The sequence below is a fragment of the Delphinapterus leucas genome, chromosome 18, assembly GCF_059928025.1.
Source record: "Delphinapterus leucas isolate spDelLeu-1000000601 "Yukka" chromosome 18, BTC_Dleu_Yukka2, whole genome shotgun sequence".
Taxonomy (NCBI): Eukaryota; Metazoa; Chordata; class Mammalia; order Artiodactyla; family Monodontidae; genus Delphinapterus; species Delphinapterus leucas.
Window position 1 is genome coordinate 59088825 of NC_143146.1, and position 23310 is coordinate 59112134.

At 42.6% G+C, this 23310-nt stretch overlaps 1 protein-coding gene across 1 annotated transcript in view; it reads right to left on the bottom strand.

Moving 5' to 3' along the window:
- Positions 1-18325, bottom strand: part of HTR2A (5-hydroxytryptamine receptor 2A) — a 60888-nt gene extending 42563 nt beyond the window's left edge. The window contains exons 1-2 of the mRNA XM_022574839.3: positions 16603-18325; positions 13280-13480 (exon numbers count right to left, since the gene is read on the bottom strand). Of these exons, the coding sequence (XP_022430547.2) occupies positions 13280-13480; positions 16603-17014 (613 nt within the window). The 5' untranslated portion in view covers positions 17015-18325. The remainder of the gene's footprint in view (positions 1-13279; positions 13481-16602) is intronic.
- Positions 18326-23310: the final 4985 nt, after the last annotated feature.

Sequence of the window (23310 nt, forward strand, 5' to 3'; positions counted from 1 at the left end):
GAGCCTGGCAGCTTCCACTCCTTGGAACACAGTCACCATGCTGTGAGGGGCCCAAGGCTCCTTGGAGGAGAAGGAGAACTGAGACACTCAGTGTCTGGCCCCAGCTCAGCTCCCAGCCGACAGCTGGCGTCAACCACCAGCCATGTGAGTTCTCCATGGCAGATGTCCAGTTCAGATTGTCCACTAGAGGCCCAGCCAATAGCACATGGAGCAGAAAAGCACCCAGTGGAGGCCAAGTCAACCCACAGAGCTGGAAAGATAATAAAATGTTGGTTGTTTCCAAATTAAAAAAAAAAAACCAAGAAGGCTTCCTGGAGGAGGTGGTGCTGAAAGAATAGTAGAAATTAGCCAAGCAAGGAGATGAGAAGGCATTTGAAGCAGAAGATGCAAAAATTAAGGTGAAATGATGTGGGAATTAGGGGCAGTGTATTGTAACTGGAGAAGAAAATGTGAGGCAAAGTATGGTGGGAGATGAAATGGAAGAGTGGACAGGGAACATACTTACAGGGCCTTGTGTCTCTCACTGAAGAATCTATAATCCGTTGGCAGCAAAGGCATTCAAGGGTTTCCAACAAGAGAGTGATTTAGTTAAACCTTTATTTCATATGGTGACTTTGGTGACAAGGTGGAGACTGATGGCAAAAACAAAACAAAAAACGGGAAAACCCCAAACCCTGTGGACAGGGAAATGTGTGCAGTGTCACAGGACAGATGGGGCTGAATGAAAGGAGAGAAGGCTGATGTATGCAACAACTAGCAAGTGACACCCAAAAAGCCAAAGGACTAGTCAATTGCTTAGATGTGGAGGTAAGCAAGGGGAGGAATTTTGGGCATCGAGTGACTGAGCAGATATTAATGCCGTGTTCTAAGATGGGAATTTCAGGAGGAGGAATGGCAGACGATGAGCACAGCTTTTGATCTGGTAAGACTGGGGTTCCCGTGGGCCTTCTGGCTAGAAGCACATAGTTGGATGCAGGAGTTGGAAGCCCTGGGGAGCACTGAGGGCTGGAATACAGATTTGTTAGTTCGTCAGTGTTCTGCTAATAGCTGAATCCATGGAAATGGAAAGGACCCAGCAAAAGCAAGGGGGAGAAAAAATGAGAAGGTAGAGAATGGATCTCTAGGGAACTACCATATAAGGAATAAGACAAAAAGGAGCTTACCAAAGCAACTGATCAGAGAGGGAGGAGAAGGTGATGAGGAAGGAGACAGTTTCGAAGAGGAGACGTCAATACACACAAATAAATGCATAAAAGAATAGTAGATAAGGTATGATATGTATAAATAAAATTTGGATCAAGATAGTATCCAAGCAGTGTCCATGTGTCTCTACTCCCTCCTAAAATTCCATTTAATGATTAGAAAAGATAAAGCACATTGATCAGAATAAGTTATAACCCATGAAAATGTCATCTCGTTAGTATTTCACAAATGATGGAGGAATCTCTGGAAGACAGCAGTGGGACCTGGTTTAGAGAGAAGTAGAAGTTGAAGAAAGGGCCAAAACGAAAGAAAAAACTGCAGCAGAGCTCAGCAGGGTCTGGAGGGCATAGTTTGATATGCAAGCCCGGAGTCGAAGGATATACCAGTAGAAGGGGACTGAGGGGGCTTTGCTTGGCAACACTCCCTCCTCTCCTGCTATGCTCCACATTGAACGGTCCCAGAGAAGTTCAAGGTCTGCACAGTACCTGTGGGTGCTGGTCTGGAGACACAGGGAGCGATGAGGGGCAAGTTCACTTCTATTCCCTGTAGTGGGAGCCGTTTGACTTTCTCCCTTTGAGGATGTATTCATGTATTACCTGAGTACATTATTAAAATAGAAACAACCTTTTGGATTTAATTGGGAATCAGGAAGGTTTTGGTGACCTTGAAGAACAGTAAAAAGGAGGGAGGTCAAAGCTGGATGGTGCTTGGAGGTACAAACGAGAGGTGACAAACTGGAGCAAATGAGTAGAATCTTCAGAGGGAATTAAAATAAATCGGGGAGGGAGATGGAGAGAAGTCAGGAAAGATTCTTCTGGGAGGGATAGGAGGTAGAGACAAAGTACGGAAGAACCTGCGTCTTCTTGGGATACCCATTTGGAAATTGAGAACTGAAAAGTGGAGTTGGCATGTGGGAGTAGAAACAGAAAACGAATTGTGCCTGACGGCCCCTTAGGATAAAAGGGAGTAAGATTGTCTGCTTAGAGAATGGCACCTCGGGTTGCTAAGAAGACTTGAATAGGAAAAAGACTTGAAAAAAATCCACTAAGGATAAAGCAAAAGGATTGATAGCAATGAGAGTCGAGGCAAGGTTGGAAACCACAGATAGGTGGTGTCCTATTCACAGCATGTGACTTTTTCTCCAGGAGCGCTTGGTTACAGAACACAGCAACAGTGAAGTCCGGTTGTGCAGGGCTGGCGTTTCGTTAGGCCACTGAAAGAACAGGTACCAGGGCACAAAGAGTGCGGGTGATAACAAATGGATCAGGTGATCTGCTATCGCTCCTGACTTAGTGAAGATTCCTACCTGCGGGCCCAAAAGGGATGGATAGATTTGGAGCAAGTATATGCCTCCATAGCCTGTGAGTTTCTGACACAGTCCAAGGGCAGGAGGGGGCGATATGTGGATGGTAGTCCTCCGCTTTAAGTGGCCAGAAGCGACAGGAGTCCCAGTCCTTTGCTTCCTCCTCTAACTTCTTCTCCTTGGAAGAATGATGAGCCAAAAGCCAAGAAACTCAGTCTATGACGAAGGTCAAGTTAACAAAGGATGAAGCGATTCTTTTTCATTGGGTCATTTCTTAATTTTGCCCACCAGTTTCCCGTGGCCGTGGAGAGTGTACGCTACTAAATGCTGTTTAATTCAGCACGTAGTCCCGTGGCTATGGCTAGAGTCTGCCATGCAGAGAGAAGCCAGCTGTCACTCTGGAAGCCTCTGAGCTGCCCAGGCCAGTAAGTCTCCTCTTACCCATGGGACGGTGTCCTGAAGGACAACCAAGGACACATCCTCCAAGAGCACAGTCTTTTTCGTGATGTTATGTGCTGAAGTATGAGAAGAGGTGGTCTGGTGGGGGAGATGTCCCTAAATTCCCTGCACCCGTGTACAGAAAGGGACAGGACCGCTGCACTCAGGGGTCAAGAGAAGGAGATGGGCTGAGTGGCGGCCCTGCAGAGGCTTTGTTTCAGCGCAGTGACAGTGACAGCTGGCTCCTTGGCAGCTCTCTGGTGCTGAAGCACCCTAGGGAAGGCCAGCAGCCCCCTCTCGCCACGGCTGTGAGCATCCCTGCTCCTGGACACCAACCTGCTCACCTGCAGGCTGCGGCAGTGCCCAGAGCTCCTTCCCGGACCTCTGATGCGCTAATGCATCGTGGCAGGGACAAAAAAGATGGGGAAAAAGGGGAGGCGATTTTACTTCACCCAGGAGAGAAATTAGAAGATAGAGAAACTGAGGGAAAGGCGACTTAGACTAATTCTTCACAAGTTTCCTTTTGTATCTCGGTAGATGCTCACCTACAATGTGATCTCTAAGCAGGGGGAGAGAGAACAGGTAACCCAAGTCCTTTCCTGTCTTGGTTGCATGATGAGTATCTGAAACCCAGTTCCTAGGCTGACTCTTGGCAGTAAGGGACTCGGGCCTAAACCTGTAATGTCCTAGAGGAGAGACTCCAAAGTGGGCTCCTCAGATATATTTATTTCTGACGGTGGAGTTAGGGATGTCCCCCACTCTAAAGGGCAACAGAACACCATCTGGTTTTGAGCCCATTTTATTCAGCTAATTTGTGTTTTTCCAAGCCATTTTTCCCCCAGAAGATATGGTATGATAGGAATACTCAACATACATATTTCACTATTATTCCTTTTGGACCTAAACATGCATTCAAAAATTTTTAAACCTAAGTGCTAAAATTTTAGGTTTTATTTGTTTATATACTTTCACTTTATTCCATATAGAATTTGAGGCTGCTTACAAACCACAAAAAATAAGTCCAAAAATAGTACACAGGTATGCCAGGAAAAAGGTCTAGAAAGTTGACTTAAAAAGTTACACACAGCTCTAATAAAATTTTCTTTCCTGGGACTAGATAGAAGCTCATTCCTAAAAGACTCAAAGAAGCAAATGAAAATGGTCAGGAAAAGTCTGAAAGAAAGCAATGAAGGAATACTAGATTTAAGAGATAATAAAAGCCATATTACATATCCTCAATTAAAAATATACTGCAAGTGAATTAGCAGACTGATCAATAGAATATAAAGTCTAGAAATAAACCCAAATCCATACATGAGAACTGAGTGTACTAAAGGTGACATATCAAATCAGTGGGGGAAATAAGTGATGTAATGAGTAGCTGTGTAGAAATAATAAGATTGAACCACAGGTTAAATCCTGAATGGGTCAAAGACTTAAATGTATAAAACAAAACCGTAAAAATAATGGAAGAAAATATGGAAGAATTCCTCTTATAACTTTGCAGTGGGAAAGGCAATTTTAGTCATGATTCAAAACTCAGAAGCTGTAAAGGAGAAAAGAACATTTATAGATAAAATTACATAAAAGTCCATGTGGGGGAAAAGAAAACCACTATAAACAATGGCAAGTGACAACACACTGGGAATACACAAATCGTGAAAATACAGACAAAAAGTTAATTCTTCTATTTTATGTTAGGAAAAGTCCAAGAACCTGACAGAAAGGAGTTCAAATGATGTTGTCAGCTCTTAACATTTATGAGACAAATGCTGTATTTATTTAATCATTAAAGCAACCTCACCAATATATGTACTGTTATTATCATTTATTCATCAGGAACTGAAGGTGCAGAGAGGTTAAGTAACTTGCCCAAGGTTACACAGCTTATGGGGACAGAGCCAGATATTTGGCTCCAGGCTCTTGCTTATAACCACCAAATTCTACAGCAAAAACTAAGCAGCCAACCATAGAAAACATAATATACATTTGCTCACAAACATGAAAAGATCCTTAGAATACTATATGATCAGATAAATACAATTTAAAACTATAGTGACATATATCATTTTCACTCTCCCTCAAACCTGCCTTATTCAGCCGCACTGTCTAGTAAGGTAGGTTTTTTGACCTGCCTGAAGGCATGAGGTTGGACCCAGTGCTCTAAGCATTTAGTTTAGGGTTCTATGTGTGGTGTCCCAGTTTGTGAAGGCAAAGGACAAAATAAATGGACACAGCTTGTCTCTTCTATTATAAAAGTAATAGTGCATAAAATAGAAAGTCATGCTTAGCGTTGAGGAAAAAAATCTAACTTACACTCACGATACTTCACAATTACTCTATGAGCTGCAAATATATTTCTGCAATGAAATGAGCACAAGAAAAAAATTAAATTGGTGTCTTTGCTTGCTTGTCAGGATATGACAATGTGAAAATAGTCATTTTCACATTTTCTATCTAATATGTACTTTAACCTGCTAAGGATGGTCAAGGAATAAGTAGCATCTACTTTCTCTTCTCACATGGCATTAGCAAGGCAATCATCACGAGGAAAATGTTTGCTCATTTTATATGTTGTAGTTGAAGTCATGGTTTCCCCTGATCAAGGGAACTGGGTTTATGAAGGCAAAATGAAATTCAGAGAACCTCAGGATCATTCTTAATCTAATGCTTCAATCTTTACTCTTATCACTTCTTTACTCAGAAGCTCACAAGTAGAAAACTCAACTGATTCGTAATTATGTTCATTTTCCTCAGAGTTAGATAGAAGCCTTGGCGAAAATAAGACGACCAAGCCGGTTGCAGTAAGGAGGGGAAAGAAGAGGCTAATTTCAGAAATACTCAGTGCAAGAAAACTTGAGTAATCTATGATGTGGTCACCAAGGTTGCCGTCTGTTAGATCCTCGCAAACTTTGGGGGTCAGCCACCTCCTCCATAGAGCCCTCCCTCCCATGATGCAGGTGTAACTGTTTCATTCTTGATCATCTAAAGCACTTTTATCATCATCATACTTGTGGCAAAACTATACAGAAATATATAAGGGAAAATATAACAATCCTATCATTTTAATTTTACCTTTTTTATGTCGTATACATTTCTTTTAAAATTTTTATTGGAGTGTAGTTGATTTACAATGTTGTGTTAGTTTCAGGTGTATGGTAGGTCCTTATTAGTTATCTATTTTATACGTAGTAGTGTGTATATGCCAATCCCAATTTATCCCTCCCCATCCCTTACCCCCTGTAACCATAAGTTTATTTTCTACATTTGTAACACTGTTTCTGTTTTGTAGATAAGTTCACTGGTACCCTTTTTTAGATTCCACATGTAAGCGATATCATATGGTATTTGTCTTTCTCTGTCTGACTTACTTCACTCAGTATGACAATCTCTAGGTCCATCCATGTTGCTGTAAATGGCATTATTTCGTTCTTATGGCTAACTTTACCTTCTTGACAAGTGTGAAATCTTTCAGTAGTTTCTCAGTGCTAATATGTAAATGTATCCATATATCATTACTATTATCTTACCCGAATGGGCCCAGACCGTGCATACCACACTGAAACTTATTTTATTTTTTTGCACTTAACATTCCTCCGGTGGAATATCAAATAACCCCAACTCGATATTTTTAAGAGCTGCAAAATATTCCATAATTTAGGCAAAAATAATACATTCAACCATGACCTAGCCTTTCCCTTTTTCTGCTATTTCCCCAAATTCCCATAGATTCTTAAGTGTACTTTTGTGTTTCTGTAGAACAGATTCTCTCAAGTGGGGTTGGTAGGTCAAATTTTAATATTGAATAACTCTTGCTAGATTGTCCAAGAACAAACAATTCAAATTCACACAAACAGAATCTGAGTACATAGGGCATCATATCCAAAACTGCAGTGGGTGTTTTCACTCATTTTAATGTTGCCAATCAGATGGGTGATAGTACTGCATTGTTGTCTTAAATTACATTTCCATGACTGTAAAAAGGCTGAGCGTTTCTCATGAACTTTGTCCATTTTAACTTTCTGTGAATTGCCTGTTCATATAGTTTGCTTATTTCCCTGTTGGGTTGCTTGTCTTTTCATTTTTTATCAAAATGTGGGTGCTCTTTGTATGTTAAGGGTAGCAACCCTTGGTCTGTTATTCACAGACATTGAAATTTTTCTTTCGACTTTGTTTATATTGATTTTAGCCACATAAAATGTACTATTTCTAGTGTAGTCAGCCATGTCTATATCGATCTTTATGGTTTCTGCATTTTTTGACTTAAAAAAGATCTATTGTACCACTAGGTTACTTTAAAATTATAGAAAAACCTATGAATTGGGACTCGGGGTGAATGAGGAAATAAAACGATTTAGTGGGGTTATTTATTTTGTATATAATAATAGAAATATCAGTGTAATGATTATTTGGGATGGGACTATAATCACGAAGGAGTGGAAAAGCCAAGTAGAAATTCAAACTAATGGGATGGGGCGAGGGAAATGAAGAAAACATTGTGTAAGTCAGCAAACATGAAATGGGGAAGAAAATGAACTCTTACAAAGAAAGATACATGATGAATGTAAAATGGGAGGAATAAAACCAATTATGTCAATGGTCACAGTAAATGGAGACAGGCTGACTTTCAATATCAAAAGGCAGAGACTGTCAGATTTTATTTAAAAAAATCCATCTGTAAGTTACTTGTGAAAATATGTTTATTAAACAAAAGAACAAAGATATTAAAAATGAAGAGGTGAGAAAAGATAGCCTGGAAAGATTCCAACGAGGAGGAGGATATGGAATATTAGTGTCAAATAAAGCAAAATTCAAGGCCCCAAACTGTGACTCAGCGGGGATTGGGAGATCAAAAACTGGTGTTAGGGCTGTCTAAGCAGTCAGGATTTCAGGGGTTAGGATTCTGGAGTGAAAGGAAGAGGAAAAAAGTAAGGTAATAGCATGAGCCTCCTTTCCCTTTAAGGTGCTTACCAACTTGTTAGAAGAACAGATGGAGAGGTTGAGTAGAGACATATACACACTACTCTAGAGAAGGAAAGTCTACTCAATTCTCTGTAATGACCTATATGAGTAAAGAATCTAAAAAAGAGTGGATATGGATAACTGATTGACTTTTTAATTAATTAATTTATTTTTGCCTGTGTTGTGTCTTTGCTGTGTGTGGGCTTTCTCTAGTTGTGGCGAGCGGGGGCTACTCTTCGTTACGGTGCGCGGGCTTCTCATTGTGGTGGCTTCTCTTGTTGTGGAGCACGGGCTCTAGGTGTGTGGGCTTCAGTAATTGTGGCACACGGGCTCAGTAGTTGTGGCTTGCGGGCTCTAGAGCGCAGGCTCAGTAGGTGTGGTGCACGGGCTTATTTGCTCCGTGGCATGTGGGATCTTCCTGGACCAGGGCTCGAACCGGTGTCCCCTGCATTGGCAGGCGGATTCTTAACTGTGCCACCAGGGAAGCCCCTGATTCACTTAGCTGTATAGCAGAAACTAACATGACATTGTAAATCAACTGTACTCCCAATTAAAAAATTTTCAAAAAGAGTTAGCAGCAGCCTTATAGGGCTGAGGAGACAGAAACTGGAGTTGAGGGCTCTTCAAAATGGAGAACACCTTGGTCCTCCATCTGAGCTCATGGAGGAATATATCCCAGGTGTAAGGGCAAACTGAAAACAGACCAGTGGTTACAAAAACTCAGCCTAAACCTAGCTTAATCCCTGATTGGATTTAGGGGACCTATTCTAACTGCCTGCTAAAGTTAAAGGACCCCTGTCTGAAGAATGAGAACATCAGTGGAGTATCCACATTTTTCTCCCCCATTGTCAGTGTTTAATAAAATTACCAGGCTTACCAGCTGACAGAACCAAGCAGAAAAAGACCCCAGAAAATAGAAATTCCCAGGTTACTCAGATACCGAGATACCTGTGATGAGTATTTAAGAAAATAGATGAAAACATGGAGAGTTATTCCAGAGAACCAGAATCTATAAAAAGAATCAAGTGGCAATTCTAAAACTAAACATGCAGTACCAAATTAAAAATAAAGTATATAGGTTTAAATAGCAAATTAGAAATAGCTGGTGAGAGGATTAATAACCCAGGAGAAGAAAAATCAGTAAAATTATCCAGACTCAAGAATTGAAAAAAGGTGAAAAAATGTAGAAAAGCATTTAAGAGTCATAAACATGGGTAAAAGTTCTACCATACAAGAAATTGGAGTCTAAGAAGTGGGTGGGGGAAGGGAGAATGGGGCAGAAGCAGTATTTGAAAAGATAACGGTCAAGAGTTCTCCCCAGCTGACAAAAGGCATTGAGCTACAAACTTAAGAATCAGTACAAACACCATGTAGGTTAAGACCAGAACTAACCCACATCTAGGCAACATCATAGTAAAATTACTAAAATACAAAGAAAAAATCCCAAAGCAGCAGAGGGTGGTAAGAGATGAAAGTTTCTCAGGCAGCGGTCCCCAAACTTTTTGGCACCAGCGACCAGTTTCGTGGAAGACAATTTTTCCACGGACAGGGGGAAGGGGCAGGGGGATGGTTCAGGCAGTAATGAGAGCGATAGGGAGAGGCAGTTGAAGCTTCACTCTCTCGCTGCCCGCTGCTCACCTCCTGCTGTGTGGCTCGGTTCCTCACAGGCTGCAGACTGGTACTGGTCTATGGCCCGGGTGTTGGGGACCCCCCCTGTTCTAAGGAACAACAGTAAGTCTGACAGCAGAGTTCTCGCAAAGAAGCAATATAAACTAGAACTTTAGAATGTTACCCATAAATTGCTGAAAAAAGATAACTGCCAAATTTGAATTCTATACTGAACAAAAATATGCTTAAAATGAAGGCAAAATAAAAATGTTATAAAAGTTTTTTGTTATAAAAATAACAAAATTGAGTTAAATATTCTAAGGTTTTTGCATCATTTAAGAAGAGATAAGGGGCTTCCCTGGTGGCACAGTGGTTAAGAATCCCCCTGCAAATTCAGGGGACAAGCCCATGTGCCACAACTACTGAGCCTGTGCTCTAGAGCCCGCGTGCGACAACCACTGAAGCCCGTACACCTAGAGCCCATGGTCCGCAACAAGAGAAGCCACTGCAATGAGAAGCCTGCACACCTCAGTGAAGAGTAACCCCCCCCTCACTGCAACTAAGGAAAGACTGAGTGTAGCAATGAGGACCCAACACAGCCATAAACAAACAAACAAACAAACGTGATACAAGTAATTTGTATTAGCCTCCTTTAGGTCAAAAATGAATGCTGTAATCACTAAAAGGATTTAAAAGAATGGGATAACTTAAGCTTATAAAGGGGAATAATGAATTAACACATGATTAGTCTAAAAGAAGGCAAGAATGGAGAGAATCTGGAATATAGAATAAATGGGAAATAAAAAGAAAATTGTAAGAGGGTGAATTTAAGCCCAATATATCTGGGTTACATTAAATGTAAATGAACTAAATATTCCAATTAAAAGACAGATTGGGGACTTCCCTGGTGGTGCAGTGGTTAAGAATCTGCCTGCCAATGCAGGGGACACGGGTTTGAGCCCTGGTCCAGGAAGATGCCACATGCCATGGAGCAACTAAGCCCATGCGCCACAACTACTGAGCCTGGGCTCTAGAGCCTGTGAGCCACAACTACTGAAGCTCTCATGCCTAGAGTCCATGTTCCGCACAAGAGAAGCCACTGTAATGAGAAGCCTGCGCACCACGATGAAGAGCAGCTCCTGCTCGCCACAACTAGAAAAAGCCCGCGCGCAGCAACGAAGACCCAACAGAGCCAGAAATAAATTTATTAAAAAAAAGGCAATCTTCAAAAAAAGAAGTTTAAACAAAAAAAGACAGATTGACTAGATAAAAACAAAACAACTTTATATGCTTCTTACAATGTACTTAATATTAAGTCAGAAAGGAGTTTGACAGTATATAGGATGGAATAGGATATATCCAGAAAATGACAACGTAAAAACCCTGGCTTAGCTATACTAATATCAGATGAAGCAGAGTTTAAAACAAATAGCATTACACTTAATAATGATAAACGAATCAACACAAAAGATAACTTAAACTTTGTTTTGGGTCATTAGCTGCATACAATGTAGAAAATGTAAATGAAAAATTTTGAAGAGGTTTGTGATATAATTAAATACACCATTTGAAAAGGCACCAGGACGAGAAAGATTTGAACTAAATTCTATATAACCTTTAAAGTACATTCCTACTAAATATTTCAAGACCTTAGGGGAAAATCAGAACCCTCCCAAATTTAATAAGGCTACAGAAAGAAACCTTATAAGAATAATAAACCAACTAACAAAGTCATAGAAATCCAATTTCATTCATGAATACATTCCAGGCATGAAAGGGCAGTTTAATATTAAAATCTACAAAGAAAATGAGATACATCAGGAAATTGAAGGGGAAAAACTGATATCAGTAGATACTGAAAAGGCTCTAATAATTGGTAGAAGAAAACATGTTAGACCATATACAAAAATGCTAGCCTAAGGGTTTAAATGTACAACAACATAAAAACAACAATGGAAATAGAAACACTAGAAAAACGATTCGGGAGGCTATCTACGCTAAGCCCCTTCACTAGAACAGACATTATTATCTTACCTTTACCAGCTCCTCAGACACACATCTCACGGACTTGTGGTATAGAGCCTACGTAACTTCAGCGTTTCTTATGTTTTCTTATCTGCCTTCCCCGACCACATGGTCAGAGATCTCTGAATGCGTACCTTAGTATATTCAGTGCCAAGCACGTAGGAGTTTTGCAGTAAAAGTTTGGCCAAATGGATCATGACCCCTGACCATCACCCCACAACTATTCATTCCAGCCTGCCTGCCTCCTGGGGTGATGGCTGGAAGGAGAGGAAGCAGACTATCTTTACTGGGCAGTAGTAAGGGTGTAAGGCTTTCAAATAGGATTGACCCGGGGTGATTCCTGGTTATGAGCTGTGTCATCCTGTGCAACTTATTTCTCTGCAGCTTATTTTCCATAAGGTGCTTTGAACGTGACTGTGTCTCTGGTCGTTGCTCAGAAACAGCCCTTACTACTACCGCTCTTATTAAGCTTGACTAAGGCAGGGAGAGGGGTGGCATGCGGCTGAGGGTGAAAGATTGGGTGACTCTCCCAGCGTCTGTCTCACCAATGGGACAGTGTCCAGGGGTAAAGCTACATAAATTTGACAATAGCCTGGCTCGCTTCATTCACGTTATTCTTGCCCCTCTAATTGCATTTCCCTCAGCAACTGTCTGTCTGATTCCTCAGCCCTGGCTGCACCTCAGTCACCAGGCCCTGCCATGGACCAATGAAATCAGAACTCTCCCCAGGGCTTTTACGTGCAGCTGGGATTGAGAACAACTAGTCCTTCATTCTCTTGATCCTAGTAGGATGAGTCCAAGATTGCACAGGCCCAGAAACTCCAAGCGCATTTTGGGAGCGACATCTGTTTCCCAGGAAGGAACTTATTAAGTTCAGTAGTGCAAGCAGGGTTTGGAGTCCTTGATGTCAAGCCTGCCACCAAATCCGTTTCTCATGTTAGTAGATACTGGCACCCATGTGGCCGTAAGCAGGCACATCGTTCCCACTTGGCAACTTTCAAACAAATCCCAGGGAATTTTTGGTTATGAACCAAGCCTGCTTAGGGGACAGGTGCAATTGACTTAGCTGCCTGGGAGCTGTTCCTTTAGCTTCCCCTACCTGGGCTTTCCTGTTAGGTGTGTGAGAGGAGATCAATACTGGCAACAGGTGAAGGTGTGTAATCAACCTGAGTGAAGTGGGTTGAAATCCTCTGGCATGTTTTATCATAAGAGGAGGGGGAAGGTTACAGAAGTGCTGGGTACTTCTGCCACCATCCCCTGTCCTCACTTTCTTTCTCCCTCTGAGTTATGGCACTTGGTACCTTCTCTATCCCCCAGAAACTGTATTCTCCAGTATGGGGCTCTGTATTCTTATACTGACCACAAGTCCAGTGATTATAAACATTGAGGTCTCTGGGAAACTCAAGATCTAGGAATTTAGAAACTTGAATTGAGTGAATTTGAAAGTGTGAGATGGGGAAAGTGTTTGGAGGTGGCCATGGCACAGTTATTCTCACGTTTGGCTTTACTGGTGTATATGTTTTTACCTGTGCAAAAAAATACAAATTTATGTTGTCAGCCAGTGACAGTAACAGATTTTTCTTTCCTAAAGCAAATCTAATAATTACTATAACATGTCTTGCAACAAGCAAAACAGTACATTCAGGATGTCAGGGTTCAGTGCAACAAAACAGGACAGGTCTACTTAGAAGGCATGAACTGTCATTGCAAATGAGATTCCAAAATACCATTCCTACTTACCTACTGATATAGTCCAAACAGCAATTATTTTCAGAAATGCCTTAGTTCTGGAGTTGAATCGGCTGTGATGGATGGGGTTCTGGATGGCAACATAGCGATCCAGGGAGATGGCACAGAGGTGCATGATGGAGGCCGTGGAGAAGAGCACATCCAGGTAAATCCAGACAGCACAGAGCTTGCTAGGCAGAGGCCACCGGTACCCTAAGATGCAGAAGGTTAGCATCAGTTAGCGACCTTGACCTTCTCTGGTGTGTGGAATTTACCCTGCTTGAACAGTTTCCATCCTGGGAAAAGGCACAGGTAACAGCAAAGGGCAACACAAGATATTAACATTTTCAATATTTCAAAAGAGCCTGATGGCAACTGTACTTAACTACAATAAGATTGCACTGGCTGAATACAAGGTTTGAAAACTTCTTGTGGCTGGAATCATGCTGGTGTGTTGTAAACTCAGGGTGTGTCTCCCTGGGGTTTCTCTCGTTCTGTCTCCTCTGCCTAACAAAATCTACCTCCTTTTTTTTTTTTTTTTGTGGCGCATGGGCTTAGTTGCTCCATGGCATGTGGGATTTTCCCGGACCAGGGCTCGATCCCGTGTCCCCTGCATTGGCAGGCGGATTCCTAACCACTGCGCCACCAGGGAAGTCCCTCCTTTTTGTTTTTGATGACTTAGGTCAGGAGCTATGAGGTACTATGGGTTCCTCTACTGAAGCACCTCTTGCAGTGTACTGTCATTATTTATTCACATATCTTTCACAGATTGTAGGTTCCCTGAGGTTAGGCCATCTCTCAGCCATTATTACAACTGCTCAGTCTGGCACAGTGATGGCATCTAGTGGTCTCTCAGAAGTGCTACTGGTGTGAATGAAGAAATGATTAAAAAGCCAGATTGGGAATTTCTTTGTGAAAATGAAAAATTATTACCTAATAATACTTTGGGGGTTAAACTCAAACTTGGGGGGTGTGGGGTGAAAATGAAGACAGTGGTAAAGAAAAGCATGGTATTCTTGTCCTGAGAACTGTTTCAGGGCAGTGGTGCTCAAACTTTAACAAGCCTCCGAATCTCTGAGGTGGTTTCTTACAATGGGATTGCTGGACCCCATCTCCAGGGGTTCTGATTCTGAAAGTGTGCAGTGACGCAGGGGGATTTGCATTTCTAACAATTTCCCATCTGGTACTGACGCTGCCGGTCCAGGGACCACACTTGGGTAACTTCTGCCTAGGGCAGTGGTTCTCACCCAGGGTTGCACATTAGAATCAGCTGGACAGCTTTTCTGTAGGTCCTGATGCCCAGCAGGGTGGGTGGAGGGCGCCCTCCAACATTAAAGTGATTTAAAACTACCCAGAGGATTCCCCTGTGAGACGCACTGCAGGAAGTCACCTGCTGCACTAGGAAGGCAGGGTATGCCTTATGGACACACAATCTCCTGTTTCTGTTTTAGAGGGAGATCAAATGGTTATATAAACCTTAATTAGTTTTGATGACAATATAAGCAATGGTGTTAAATCTGTGCACATGTGAGAAGGAAAATTATGAAGACCACCTTTCTTTCACGGCATTCTAGATCCACAGAGCTGAACGAACTCTCTAGTCACAAACATACTCCCTATCAAAATGCCACCACCGATGTTTAGAAAAGTAAAGGGTGCAGGATACATGTCGGGCTTGGTGCCTTTCATGCCATTTGCAGAGAGCTTGAGCTAAAAGGAGAGAACTTTCCTTAGCAGTGGCTGGGGGGAAGCCATGCTTTGCCTGGTCGGAACTGATGTTGACCCTGGGAGGAGTTTTCTCTGCAAGGAGGCAGCCGCGGGCCGTAGTTTGGGTTTCCGTGGTGGGGATAAGGAGGGGGCATTTCCTCACCCACCCAGCGGTGTCCGGAGGACCAGTTCAGGAACAGTTCAGATGCCTGCCCAGGCATCTCCGGGCAGGAACCAGCTGTGCTCAGTGATGGCCGCCAGGGGGCGCCGTTGCACCCCGAGCCGGAGGCTACGGGCAGATGTCGGCTTTCTAACCCGGCTGGCCGTTGCTCGTCCCCACGGGCAGCTCAGGGGTCCACCTGCCGCTCGGAGGTCCCCCCGCCCACCCCCCACCCCCGGGCTTTTGGTTCCCGGACAGGCCCTCTGAGAGTCATCTCCCACTCATGGAGTTTGCCTTCAACGCAGCGGGGTTTTAGGAAGCGGGAACCTCTCCAGGACGTCTGGGAAATGACAGGCGAATTTAATCAAATCATCCTGGTGTGACATTGTGAGTGGTCAAGCGGAGGCTGGCCTTGCAAAGAGCACTATCGACCTTGTGTAAACCGGCGCCCCTGCGCTCCATTGCTCACCTCCTTCCTCCTCCATATTCCTTGGGGCTGGGTTGATTTTTTTTTTTTTTCTTAACACTTAAGACTTGGCCAGAATATCGCTTCTAAAAGACAGCGCTCATAACTTGTTTCTAGCCCTGGGTGACTGCTGGTGTGCCTGTATCAGCAGTCTGAAGATTCTCTGCCCCCTTTTAAAGAGAGAAATCTAGCTGTATTACTCATAATTTGTAAAGAATATCACGTTCTGCTTCCCGCTGAAGCCATCCCAGTGTCTGCCTACTTGCTGAGAGGTCTGACTCTTTCAAACTCTATTGAGAAGAAAGCAAGATTAATCTCTTCCCATGTGTTTCCCACCCTCCTCCAAACCAGACGGGAGGAGTTTATGCCTATGCATTTTTAAAGAGTTGAGGTTCTAATTCAAAGTCACACTTCCAAATTAGCTTCTCTGGGCAGGGAACAATTTAAAACCTGGTATAATTCATTTATTCTAATGGAGACTCCATATTTTAACAGTAAACCCACTGCACCACTAATATTCTCTCTGCAAATGTTCCAAGGTAATTGGGAAAGTTTTACCCCTTCATTACAAGTGCTGAAAACAGTGTGACAAAGATAAAACTGTCCTGTCTTGAGGGGTGGAATATTTGGTTGAGAATATAAAGGAGCGAAAACCAAGTGGATTCAGAACGACAGATGTCATTGCTTCATGACTGTATTGGGACCTTTATAATTCTACATAAAATGTACATGTGTTTCAGCACAACACCTTATCTCCCTGCATAAAATATACATGTTTCAAAGCACAAAACTCTCCAGTGATCACACATAACAGGTTGTCTGATTTCTTAAAATGTGAGGTCTCATTTTAAAAGTAAAAGTTAAGCAGTATAACATGGTAGACCCTCCTGTATAAACAAAGCCCTGCTCTTAGTTTGTCCCGTGAGCCCTGACTCATCTGCTAATAACATGCACATGCTTTGTTACCAGTGTGGATACAGCTGGGAAACCAACGCCACTCACCATAAAGGATGGTTAATGTGGACACGGGCATGACAAGGAAACCCAGCAGCATATCAGCTATGGCAAGTGACATCAGGAAATAGTTGGTGGCATTCTGCAGCTTTTTCTCTAGGGACACTGCCATGATGACGAGTATGTTTCCAGCAATGGTTAGAATAATCACTACAGTTGTCAACAAAGCAGACCAGTTCTTTTCCTGGAGATGAAGTAAGGAGAAGCAGGGTGGTGACAGGCAGCCCTCACAGGAAAGGTTGGTTCGATTTTCTGAGTCCACTGTCCAGTTAAACGCATCTGAAGTGTTAGCTTCTCCGGAGTTAAAGTCGTTGTTGTAGAGCCTTGTGTCATCATTTAATTGCATTAAGGAGTTTGTAGTTGAGCTCAGAGAAGTGTTTTCTTCACAGAGAATATCCATGTCTAAGCTGGAACTTGTAGCAGATCAAGTGCCGAAAAACCGAGTTACAGGCTCTGCTCACCATTCAGCTTTACGTCCCCATGCTCTGTCACAGGCTGGCGTACGTGCTGGGCTTCTTTGGTCGGCTTTTTTTCTCCCATTATTACAATAGTAGTTAAAGAACTGCGGTGGCTTCCTTATATTTCCTTCCTTCACAATTTCAGTAGAATCCTTTGTCTGATTTGATTTTTTTCTCCAAGGCAAGGGCAAAAAAGCAGAATGAACTTTTAACATAGAGGTTGCTGAGTTTTTAGCAGTCAGGGAGAAAAATGTGATCCTGGCCAAAAAAGAAAAGTTTTGTAACTACCGGGAATCTCTCTTAGCTCTGTCTCATTCGGTTGGTTATGCTGGTAATACTAGTTGAACCACAGCAGCATTAAAACAGCAAGCAATCCAAAACAGTGGGGCTGGAGGCACTCTACACTGACAGTCAATTAAAAATACAGACAGGGTTAATTCCATAGTAATTGGATGTACTTTGGGTTATAGGTCTCCGTCAGTCTTAGGCTGAATCGCCGCGGCTGCCGGCAGGAATGTCAGCTTGTATCATGTGGCTTAGTTAATCAAAGAAAGAAAAAGTCTTCAGCAAAGATCAGCAGACAACTTTCCACTCTAGAGATTCTCACTGAAACGATTACATTTCGGCCAAGCAGCCTTTCAAGCCAGAAAGAAAATTATACAGCAATAAAATACAGCAGCCTGACTTACATAGGTCGGTCTTCAGGGTCCACACGGTAGACACACTTGGCTGTTCCGTGACTCGCTGCATCCCTCATGGCGATTAAGCCGGCAGAAAGCCCCTTTTTCCCTGAGCGTCGTCCACCAGCGTCATAGTAATTCGATTTCTGTTTTGCTGACTTCAAAAACTGCCTGGGAGAGTCGAGCCAGTTCCAGCGCAGCAAGGTCCGCGGCGGCTCCCTCTGCCCCCGCCTGGCTGGGTCCCTCCCTCCCTCCGTCCCGCGGGGCTCGCCTGGGCCGGGCGCGCGGTGAGACATCGTTCCCAGCCCCTCTCAAAGTCGCACAGAAGACATCGCAGGGCACAAAGTAGGCAGAGGCGCCTGCACACGGGCACTCGTGGTTTCCCCGGGAATGGACTTGCTGCCGGGCCGCCTCGTTCACTCCGGCAGCCCTCCCTCTAATCTGTGTGTCATAAACTGCAAGGTAGCAACAGCCAGGGAGGGCGGACCAGACGGGCTTTATTTATTTATTTAGTTTTCTTCCTTCTTTTTGCTGCATATTAACAGTGGGAAGTTTTCCATTGTTTTATAAAAAGAGAGAAACGGGAGAAATCGCCCTTTGTACAGATTCCTAAGGCAGGTAAGCCCCAGTGTGACGTTTTTTAGGGTGAAGGGTGAAGAGAGAACGTAAATAAAGCCAGAGAACGGTATATCCTACGAGCATCGGTGCTTCCACGCAGAGCCCACCGAGCTTGTGCCTGAAGTGGAATTACTGACATTGGTGACTTGGGCTTAGAGTGGCCGAGCAGATTTTTGGTGATAACGCTGATAAACTATCAGTACTGTTTATTATTAAATACATACGTCATTCAACTAGCTTATTTTCTCCGGCAGAAATATACCCCCTAGAAGTAATTCAATACCTCACATGTGGAAGAGAATAAGTTGGTTTCTCCAGAGGTAACACTAAAGGACAACCAGCTTTACTTCTAAGAAAGCTCCTCAGATTTTTAAAGAAGGTAGATATGTCAGGGGCTGTGTGTGTGTGTGTGTGTATCCTTATTTTTTACAGGTGGGAAAATGGATTCTTTCCTGAATAGTTGTTTTCTGGGTTTCTGTCCATCTTCTTCTTCTTTCCATTTTCCCTAGACAAATTAACCTCCTCCCATGCCTTCAACATGTTTTTGGCCAAATCTGTACCTTCACGGTGGGTTATTTTCCTCAGCTCCCAGCCTAAATATCTAGCTGCCCAGCAGGCCCTTCTATCTCTAGCCTAGGTAGACCTTGACCTTAGCATCTTTTTTTTTTTTTTTTCCCCATCCCGCTGCCCACCTCTCAGTGCTTATTTCCACCTGTTCACTTGGTAAAGGATTCACCATCTCTTTCCACATCTATTCCCTCCTTCTCACGGCCCAATCTTGAGAAGTCTCCAGTGCCACCTCTGTGTACTTATTTCTCAAATCTCTTCTCCAGCCCCCAGCTCTCACTTCTTTGGTTAAAGGCGGCTGCATCGTTGTCTCCTGGGCTGGAGCATGAGTTCCCTCCTCGCTGCCCCTCTGCTTCCCGAGTAGGGGTTGGGTGGGTGAGGGTAAGGAGTGATTGCCACGTATTGTAGACCCAGTAGCTGAGAGAGCACAGGCTTTGGGGTTAGAGTTCCCTAGTTTTGAACCACAGCTCTGTAACTCATAAGCAGCAGAACCCTGGACAATCTAGTTGCTCCCTTTGATTGTAATGAAGTTGAAATGCGATAACGTGTAGAAATATGTAGCCCATGTCTGGCTGCTCTTGAAGAATGTTAGCCATTTTAATTCTTATGAATATTCTTATTGATATTACTAAAAACCCCTGCAGTTTGTGCTTGCATTCCTTCAGTCTCTGTAGGGCTCATGGATTCTGTCTTTGCCCAAGCCCACCGCTCCCCCTTTTCAGGCCTGGACTCCTGTAACTCTCCCACCAGCAGCCTACATGCGGATGAACTTGGTGGTTTCTGATGAGTTTTAAGCATTGGTACTTGCAGTTTCCTGTGTCTGGAATACTCTCACCACCCCCCTTTTTGTGCCCATTTGGCAAATTCCTACTCAGCTTTCAAGGCTCGGTTCCAGTGTTACGTCCTCTGAGAATCCCAGGCCGCCACTTACCACCTGTGTGACCTTGATTAAGCTGCTTAACCTCTCTGTGCTGTGATTTCCTCACCTGTAAATAGGGAATAATAATAATACCTACCTCAGAGGATTGATGTGAGGGTTAAATAAACTTACGTGTGTGCTTGGCACCTTTTACACCCTCAGGAAAGGTTAATTGTTATTGTTGTTGAGCTTACTGTTAGAAAGTTTTCTGTGGCACTCCTTCCCTGTGTAGGCAGAGGCTATAGCACCTTCTACAGTCTTCTGTGTGAACACTTCTCACACTGTATGTAAGCCCCATGAGGGCAAAGGCTATGTTTTTGTTGTTCAAGGTATGGTGCCTAGGTATATTTGAATGAATGAATGATTTAGAATTACCTGTTTACATGTCTGTCATCTTTATTAGATGGTGAACTTCTTATTCATCTCTATACCCTCAACACCAAACACGATGTCCTTTAATGGGATGTCCTTGGTAGATGCATTTTGAAGGAATATATGAACTGATTTGTTAGCATATACTGAAAAGCAGACTCAGGGAGACTCCTCTAGATGCTTTTTAATTATTTTGTCCAATGGGATACTAAATTTTATTTTTTAAAAGGCAAAGGAAACAACAGGTTCCTACTGTATAGCATAAGGAACTATATTCAATATCCTGTAATAAACCATCATGGAAAAGAATATGAAAAAGAATGTATGTATATATAACTGAATCACTTTGCTGTACACCAGAAACCAACACAACATTGTAAATCAACTATACTTCAATTTAAAAAGGTGAAAAAAAAGAAAAGGAAAGGAAAATATGAAAAAAGAACACTTCAGTGTTGGAAGGTGATTCTAAAGCTTTTTGATGCTAAATCTTGTTTTACTGATTGTTGTGTTTTAGTTCTTAAAGATATCTGATGTTCTCAGACCATTATTCTTCCTGAAGAACAGCTAGGTTTGCAGTCATGGCAAAGCTAGTCATATGAGTTTCTTGGTGTATAGTTTATGTTGCGAGAGAATTTTTTTAGTAACCATCTAAGATTATTTGCACTTTCTATTGCGGTTTTGTGAATGCTTGTCAAGGACAAAGCAATATGGGCAAAATCTCAGTCCTTGACTCCTGGTACTCAAACAGAGCTTGTCTATTAATAGCCTGAGAATTAGATTTGGTCCGGAGGGTTTCTTGCAGATCAGACACCCCTCTGAGCCTGGTGAAAGGGGTGTGTATTGGCTGCTGTAGTGGACACTGGTGTGTGGCACCTCTCTCCCTTCAAGGCTGAGGCACTCACTCTCTCTGCTGCTGGAAGTGTTGGTAGCTGATGGCTCTCAGCTGATCCTCCCTGTGGAAATTACCCTCAAAGAGGCCACCGTGCCCATAGTTGTGCCCCTTTCCTAGGGCAGCCAGGATACAGTGATTGGTCTGTTGTGAAGATATAAAAGTTTGGCCCCCTTGCCTCAAGGCTGGACAACACTTAAGGGCTGCCCTGGTTCCAGAGCTCCCCATCTTTGTTGTGGTTGTATCACAGTTACACTCCTCCCCCTGCCTAGTCGTGTTTCCCGATAGGTGTTGGTCTGGAGCTTTCCACAGTAAACGGGTACACAAGGGTTCCCAGGGAACCCAACCTAAGACTTCTATTTTTAAATTTGTGTTTCAATGACTTGATGCCACCTCTGGATGAGTTGCATGTCCTACAGAGAACAGAGAGATAAGTATTGTCTATATCGTTGCATGCTTTCTTGACACAAACTTGGAATTGTTTGATAGACGACTGGCTTTACTGTCTAATAATTGCGAGAAGGAATTTGAGGTCAACGACTCCAAAATGAAATTTATTATTTTGGACAGAATTACTCCAGTACTTAATTGGGCTTTCTTTAAGGGTACGTTTTGCAACTAGTTTATTCTGGGGGATTCACTAAAAAAATGTTGATTTTATTTTTTCAGAGACTGCAGTGGTATTTATAGCCTCTGTTTGAATTTTTCCAGACTAAAGTTACTGGGTTCTGAAACATTAGTGCCTTAGAGATGTTAATATATGTAAGAAAAACATAAAGTTCCTTGAGCAATTGAACCTGGAACATACAGCATCCTGTAGCCTCTCTTAGAGATTTACAGTGCACAGAAGCATGTTCAAGCCTCTGAGAGATCCTGCAGTGAAGGCATTTGTTTTTTATTTTTCCCACTCCCCCTCCAGTCCCCAGCGCCCCCAGAGCACTCATTGCAGGAAAATTTATTTGTTAAAATTGAGTTATATTTTACATTCATTAAAATATTAATATCTTAAACGGTTCAATGCATTTTGATAAATATATTATACACCCATATAACTACTACCCAATCAAGACATCTACCATTTCCATAATTTCTGAAAGTTCCCTTATGCCCTCTTTGGACCTTCACTTAAGTGGAAACATGTAGTACATGCTCATTTTGTGTCTGGCTTATTTTGCTTAAGTGTATGTATGTAAGATTCATTCATGTTGCTGTGAGTAAATTTTTTTTTTTAATGGATTGCAGTCTGGGAAACTTAAATGGCCTGGACATTTGGGGTGTCAATCACTTATTTTTACTCAAATAAGCATAGACTAGATCCTTCTGTCTGTCTGTTCTTTTTAGGCTTTGTTTTTAAAGACAGTGGCCACCTTAACCTCCACTCAATTGTACCTGATTTTCTTCTAAATTGGCCTCATAGAATTTGTTTATTTCATGTTCATTCTTCACAATATGTCCCTGAGATTTCTATTAATCAAATCTTACTAATGGTCTAAGAATGAGAAAAAGAATTTCCCAGATTTCCTGAATGATATGTAACCCATCATTTCTTCTGGGTGTTCCAGTTCTGAGGTTTGGAACAAGCCTGACCACTTGACCACTGCATGCTTGGAAAGCAGTGTCTTGCATTGCTTTCTGTTAATGTCATTGGCATGTGTGAAAAGAAACAACTACTTGAAATTAGCTAATGATTGTCATCTGTCTTTTCAGTTTTCCCACAGTGGTGTCTAGTTTTAACAATATTCATAAATTTAATGGATAATTACCAAGTGCTGTGTCAGACACTGTTTTAGGAGCTAAGTAATACCGTGAAGATGGACAGTGTTTCTGCCTTAATTCATTCACTTAAGGAATTGTTGTCAGTAGCAAGTGTGAGTATAGGGTTGAGGTATAAACTGGGCTGTCAATGGCCTGTTGATGGTATTTAAAGTCTGAAACTGGGCGAGATCATCCAGAAAGTGAATGGGAATATGAAAAGAAAGGCCTGAGGACTGAGCCTTGGATTACTCTAGTCAGGGAGTTGTAGAGGGACCAGTCAAGTAGATGGAGAAGAAGCAACCAGTGAGTAAGGAGGGGTGCAAAAAGAGAGTGATATCCTGGAAGTCAGGTGAAGACTCAAGAATATAGAGTGCTCAACTGGGTCAAATGCTCGTGATAGCCTGAGTATCATGAGAACCAAGAGATGACCATCAA